Source organism: Chanodichthys erythropterus, chromosome 24 (genome assembly GCF_024489055.1).
Source record: "Chanodichthys erythropterus isolate Z2021 chromosome 24, ASM2448905v1, whole genome shotgun sequence".
Lineage (NCBI taxonomy): Eukaryota > Metazoa > Chordata > Actinopteri > Cypriniformes > Xenocyprididae > Chanodichthys > Chanodichthys erythropterus.
Genome location: NC_090244.1, coordinates 19938911 through 19946155, shown reverse-complemented (window position 1 = coordinate 19946155; position 7245 = coordinate 19938911). Strand labels below are relative to the sequence as shown.

The 7245-nt window shown below is 33.1% G+C and overlaps 1 protein-coding gene across 1 annotated transcript; it reads left to right on the top strand.

Annotated features, from left to right (window-relative positions):
* The first annotated feature begins 741 nt into the window (after window positions 1-741).
* LOC137015453 (pro-neuregulin-4, membrane-bound isoform-like) lies at window positions 742-6564 on the top strand. The gene is made up of 5 exons (XM_067380440.1): window positions 742-811; window positions 3377-3449; window positions 3675-3768; window positions 3872-4024; window positions 5662-6564. Exons 2-5 carry the CDS (start codon window positions 3440-3442, stop codon window positions 5744-5746), a joined length of 342 nt encoding a protein of 113 aa, XP_067236541.1. The 5' UTR covers window positions 742-811; window positions 3377-3439; the 3' UTR covers window positions 5747-6564.
* The last annotated feature ends 681 nt before the right edge of the window (window positions 6565-7245 follow it).

The window sequence follows — 7245 nt, the reverse complement described above, 5'->3', positions numbered from 1 at the left end:
ACACTCACTATCTTACATTGTAGCATTTTTTTTTTTTTTTTTTTACACATTTCTGTTCTTTTTCATTTATAAAGTTGTGGTAATTTGGCCTTGTGGCACCTCAAAACTATGCCATTCTAACGGTTTTCGGTGACACAGCATGACATCTCCTTTTGTCCCTCGTGTGCCCTTTAAACGAGGAATGTAAACAAGCCAAGATTAAAGTCTGCAAAGTTCCCACGATTCCACGCATACCTGCGGCGCACAAAACTTCCCCATTAGAATACCTAGCATACCTGAGTCTGACACCAAACCCAGCCGGTCTACACAGAGAGAGAGCGAGAGAGAGCAAAGCAGTCTCACTGAGAGTACTGGACCACACCTGCTCTTAATGCACTTAAAATAACAGTAACACCCCACACAGTTTCTATAAATACATATCTGAAGAAACCTCAAACATTACAATCCAAGACACTTCATGACCCAATCTTAGATACTTAAACCCTTCCAAAATCCAAAAAGACTGAATAAACATGGTGATGTAATCAGAGCAGCTTATACTTCACAGAAAGTTTTAATGTCTTTTTTCTTGGAAGTTTGTGATGCAACAGCAGGTAATTCCCTATAAATTAACTCTCATCATTACGTTCCACCAACGCACAAGGAGAATCGTTCCATTCACAAATGTGGACAAACAGCAATCACAACATTTCTGAGCTCAAAGGGATCCGCCCACCGCGCTTATGTGACTCTGAGCCGCACACTAACATTTAGCTCAGAATATATTTGAGGAAGACAAGGTGACTCACCTGTACTGAATTTCACCTGGAAGGTAAGTTTACACTGCCATTTCCCTGAAATACAGCATGTCATTAGGATTGGAGAGTTTTCTAAAACTAAAGCCTTCTAAAATTGAATGAAGTCAAGCACAAAGGTGAGGTGAGGCCTAAAACAGATGTGTTTTTAAAAATGATATTGTTCTGGGAGACTTAATGGAGTTCTGAGTAATGTTTCATTTAAATATCAACTTTGTCTTAGAAGTTTATCTTAAAATTTCTTGAGAGAAAATACAACAGACACAAATGAGACATACAGTATGATTGCAGAGCTAATATTAAATCAATGTGGAATTTGATTAGAAAGTTCAAATTGAAATGTTTGACGTATGATATTAGATTTTGGTATCTTGGCAAATCTGAGCACAGTTTGAGATCCTGCCAGGGGCCAGTTGCATAAACTTAGCCACTATGTTAAGACCAGTGTTGGGGAAAGATACTTTTAAAAGTAATGCATTACAATATCACGTTACTTAGTTACTTTTTATGGAAAGTAATGTTACATTACTTTGGCATTACTTTTTCTCACCTGGGCTGGGCTTGCTTGTTTGTTTTTTAATAACAAATTAAAAAAAGTTATATTTTTGTCAAATGTTAAGGTCCTTTCAGACCAAATGTGAAATGAATAAGCCTCAGGCTGAAGGAAATACATATTTGCCTGTACAGTAAAGATGCAGATCAAACAAACCATTGGCAAATAAAGTGAGAATAAATACATAAAGTATATTTGTGTAATTTAATATATTTAATTACAGGTTTCTGTATAATGTAAATGAATGGGAAAAAAGTAACTTGCGTTACTTATTTGAAAAAGTAGCTTAGCTATTTTGTTGTAAATTGAAAAAGTAATGCGTTACTTTACTAGTTACTTGAAAAAGTAATCTGATTACTTAACTCAAGTTACTTGTAATGTGTCACCCCCAACATTGGTTAAGACTCGGTCTTAAGAACTAGTTTGACCAACTATCAGTTAGACAAGAGGTAATCTTACTTTTCCGACTCAAATTAGACCAATCTACTTTCTTATGTAACTCACTTTAAAAAAAAGTTAGGACTAGTCTTGAAGAAAACATTTAAGGCCACAGCTGAGATCTTTTCTGAAACTTCAGAGGAAACATGTGACATTATTAGGATCTTTTGCTCAAGAAAGAAAGAAAGAAAGAAAGAAAGAAAGAAGCAGAAGACTTGATTTGCTCTCCATCTGATCTTATTGTTTTCTAGGAGAAACAATGTAGTTATTAAAGAAATCTTACAATTTTGTTTATAAATAAAATGTCTTTATATTACAGAGCCAATACAGTCAACTCGGTGCTAAATAGAGATATTGTTATACTTAATAAAATTATATAAAACTATAGTATATAAAATATGCTCTCTCTCTAATGTACACACACACTACCAGTCAAAAGTTTGGAAACATTACTATTTTTATTGCTTATGAATTAAGTCTCTTATGCTCAATAAGGCTGCATTTATTTCATAATAAATACAGAAAAAAACAACAATATTGTGAAATATTATTATAATTTAAAATTATACTTTTCTATTTTAATATACTTTAAAATATTATTTATTTCTGTGATGCAAAGCTGAATTTTCAGCATTGTTACTCCAGTCTTCAGTGTCACATGATCCTTCAGAAATCATTCTAATATGCTGATTTGATACTCAGTTATTATCAATGCTGAAAACAGTTGTGTTGCTTAATATTTTTTTGGAACCTGTGATAATTTTTTCAGGATTCACTGATGAATAAAAGGTTAAAAAGAACAGCATTTATTCAAAAAATGAATCTGTTCTAACAATATAAATCTTTACTATCCCTTTTTTATCAATTTAACAAATCCGTGCTGAATAAAAGTATTAATTTCTTAAAAAAAAGAAAAAAGAAAAAAAAATTACTGACCCCAAACTTTTGTACAGTAGTGTGTATTGTTACAAAAGATTTCCATTTTAAATAAATACTGATATTTTTAAACTTTTTATTCATCAAAAGTATCACAGGTTAAAAAATAATATTAAGCAGTTCAACTGTTTCCAACATTGATAATAAATCAGCATATTACAATGATTTCTGAAGGATCATGTGACACTGAAGACTGAAGTAATGATGCTGACAATTCAGTTTTGCATCACAGAAATAAATTATATTTTAATGTATATTAAAATAGAAAAGCATAATTTTAAATTGTAATAATATTTCACAATGTTATTGTTTTGTTTTTTTTTGTATTTATTATGACATAAATGCAGCCTTAATGAACATAATTGAACATCTAAAATAGTAATGCTTCCAAACTTCTGGTAGTATAAATATAAATAATATATATAATTATATTATATATAATTTATATTTATTTTTTAAAAATAATAAATAATATTATTAAATCCACCTGATACATATTAATGTTGACAGATATGGTGACCATCATCCCTCAGTTTTAGCATTTATATTCTGTAGGAAAGTTGACATCTTTGAAAGCAACCGATATAATTAATAATAATGTGGATACTGGCATAAATGTAATGTAACCTGACCATAACATTTCCTTTGTCCTCAGGTGATCACTAGTGACTGCTGTTAGTTAAAATTCTCATTCGAGAAGATCTATTCAGTATTTCTCATGATGGCAGGTAATTAATAACAATACACACATAAATTAAGGTAAAGATAATAATATAAAAGGAATTTGATATAAAATACAGTATCATGTGCATATGATACATGTTTCCATGATGGGTAATCCCTGAAATGCAAATGCAAATAAAATGCAAAATAAAAAACAAATTGCTCTATGGGGGAAAATGAGCTTGATTAATAATGCATCCGTGTTTCTTTTATATTTCCTCTTATTACAGACCATGGTATGCCCTGCACTGGGTCAGAAGCCAACTTTTGCATGAATGGAGGAACATGCTTTAAAATACCTTCTGTGTCCACACCCACCTGTGTGTAAGTGTCTTCACGAACAGAAAATCTATTGTTTTATCACTTCATCGTTTAGCATACCTTTTTAATGAAGTGTTTTGCTTGAAAACCTTTCCCTGTCATGCAGCTGCAGTGCGAACTATGAGGGCAGCAGATGTGAGCAGTACCAGCTGTTCAGTTTCTCACACAGCAGTGAAGAGAAGGGCATGATGGCCGCTGTGGTCATCATGGTCCTCCTCATTTTAGTGGTGCTTGGTGTGGTCATCTATTACATCTACAAGTGAGTCACGCGCGCTTTTGACACTGTTATCAACATAACAAAGACACGCAGGATAGATTACCACAGAAAACTATTTCTCGTCCCTCTACTGATTACTGTAATGAATTTACAACGGAAATCGAGATAATTTAAAGTAATATCACACGAGCAGGCCGCGAGTAATCAGTGCTGATACTGCGCGTGCGATATTGCTTGCTTTTATCAGCAGTTTTGTAAACATATATAAAATATTGAATAACTTACATTTTGTCATAATATCACTAGTTGCTTGCACCGTTTTTGCTCCGCCAACGAAAGTTGTTCCAAACGAAGCCACAGCAGAATTGTTTGATTCGTTGGTTGAACGAATCGTTTGAGTGAACGAATCAGCACGTGGCACTTAAACGGTTAAGTTAGTTCACCCAAAAATGAAAATTCTGTCATTTATTACTCACCCTCATGCCGTTCCACACCCGTAGGACTTTGGAACACAAATTAAGACATTTTTGTTGAAGTCCGATGGCTCAGCGAGGCGCATAGCCAGCATGACATTTCCTCTCTCAAGATCCATTAATGTACTAAAAACATATTTTAATCAGTTCACGTGAGTACAGTGGTTCAATATGAATATTATAAAGCGACGAAAATATTTTTGGTGTGCCAAAAGAACAAAATAACCACTTATATAGTGATGGCCGATTTCAAAACACTGCTTCAGGAAGCAGTAATGAATCAGCGTGTCGAATCATGATTCGGATCGCGTGTCAAACCGCCAAACTGCTGAAATCACGTGACTTTGGCGCTCCGAAGCGCTGATTCGACACAAAAGATTCATAACGCTAATTTGAAATCGGCCATCACTATATAAGTCGTTATTTTGTTTTTTGTGGCGCATCAAAAATATTCTTGTCGCTTTATAATATTAATATTGAACCACTGTACTCACATGAACTGATTCAAATATGTTTTTAGTACATTAATGGATCTTGAGAGAGGAACTGTCATTGCTGGCTATGAAGGCCTCACTGAGCCATCGGATTTCAATAGAAATATCTTATTTTGTGTTCTGAAGATGAACGCACGTCTTACTGGTGTGGAACGACATGAGGGTGAGTAATAAATGACATTATTTTCATTTTTGCGTGAACTTACCCTTTAAAATGGAAGTGGATGTGCCAATTTGTACTTTAACAAATATGTTTCAAAAGTATAGCCACATGCATGCTAACAGGAGTGTTTGGAAAAAAGATAACATTTTAGTGTGGAAAAAAACCCAACAACAAACCTTTTTAAAGTTCGTAAAGATGATGGGTAGGCCTATCGAAACCTCGAAAATGAAAAGCAAGACGAAATTATTTTTTGTGGTAATCCTTGTTTTCCTCATGGAATAAAAAAATATTCTCAGAATTGCAAGTTCATATCTCGCAATTCAGACTTTTTTCCCCTCAGAATTGTACGTAAACTCACAATTGCAAATTATAAAATCCGAACTGAGAGCTATAAACTCAAAATTCTGAGGGGAAAAAAGTCTGAATTGTGAGATAAAAAGGCACAATTATCTTTTTTTATTTTTCTTATTTCATGGCACAAACAAGCTCATTTAAACCCCAAAAACCTGCAAGAAGTAACAGTTCTCTTTACTATCCATTTATTCCCAGAATAAAGAAAAATACCCGGAGCCAACCAAAACCTGAGGAGTACTACAGAGTCAAATCAAACACGAATTCTGCTCAAACGGTGTGAACTCGACATTGGATTTGATGTTGCGGACCTAGTAACATCGCCCCCTTGTGGAAGCCTTGAACTCAATGTGAAAATGTGTCAAATTGCACACAAAATATCTTTCTTAATGTTTATACATTTTGTAAATACTTCTGTCAGTTAAAACATCTTTATTTAAATACGTAAAAAAGGATGCACATTCTAGAAACAAACTGCATGTCAGCTGCTCAATGGAAAGCAATACATTTCAAAAGCAGCATCCTTAAGCATAGATTTTTCATTTTAATTAGATATAGAAGACTTAATATTATTTAATATACTGGTCACATGTGCCATGTACATATACTATTTTTACAATGTGCTGTTTTTGTGTTGGCTGAAACTTTGAAAATTTTGTCTCTTAAAGGGATAGTTCACCCAAACAATGAAAATTGTCACCATTTTTTCACCCTCATGTTGTTCCAAACCTGTATGAATTTCTTTCTTCTGCTGAACACAAAAGAAGATATTTTGAAGAATATGGGTAACCAAACAGTTGTGGACCTCGATGACTTCCATAATACTTATAATAACTTAATTTTTGGATGAACTATCCCTTTAAATTCTACTAGATTAAACTGAAATTCCTTCATCCTGTTTAAATGTACTCATATCATATAAGCATGCTACTCATATTTCTGCAGTATGTAGTATGTACACTGTGCACAGTATGCAGGTTTTCTGTATGAAAGTTGTACTGTGCAATATACAACAGTGCAATGGGCATGTATCCCACAATGCAATGTGATTCCAGTGAAATGTACTGATGAATGAACCAGATGGATTTAAATTAACTGCAATTTTCCCAGCACTTTCTTGTCTCACTAATAAATCTAACTGTTAAATGTAAACATACTTTTAGATGAACTTCAATTCAAAATAAAAAAAATATTTCAAATCATGTGTGCAAACATGAAGCCTGTTTTATTTTACATTAAGCGAGCTGATCAAGTTGTCTTAGTCATGTCAATTTGTTTCTATGAAACAAAAGTTAAATGTGTCCAGAATTGTTATCATAGTTTTAATGACAATTATATAAATATCAGGGGGGCATTAGGTGGGGTAAAATGCCCCCATAGGTGTCAAAACTATTTGCTTTATACATTTACAGCAAAATCTACTACTACTATTACCACCACAACTGAAATAAATCAGTTATTAAGTCTTAACCACAACCAATAATTATGAATTACAAAATTATAATAAACTATTTGAAAAGTATTGATAGCTGATGCTAGCTAACTAGCTGATGCTAACTTGAGGTAATTTTCTAAATATAAAGTCTAAATATTTTTATTCAACCACCTAGTTAGATTACATTTGATGTAAAAACAAAGGATTTGATGTTCAGAACAAAGTAACTACAGTAAATATACTTTAATTATGAGATACTTCTTCATCACTCTTGTCAAAGTACAATAGTCCATAGCAACAACAAAGATGTATCTTGACTCCATCTAATGGTTATTTTGGGAAGCAGA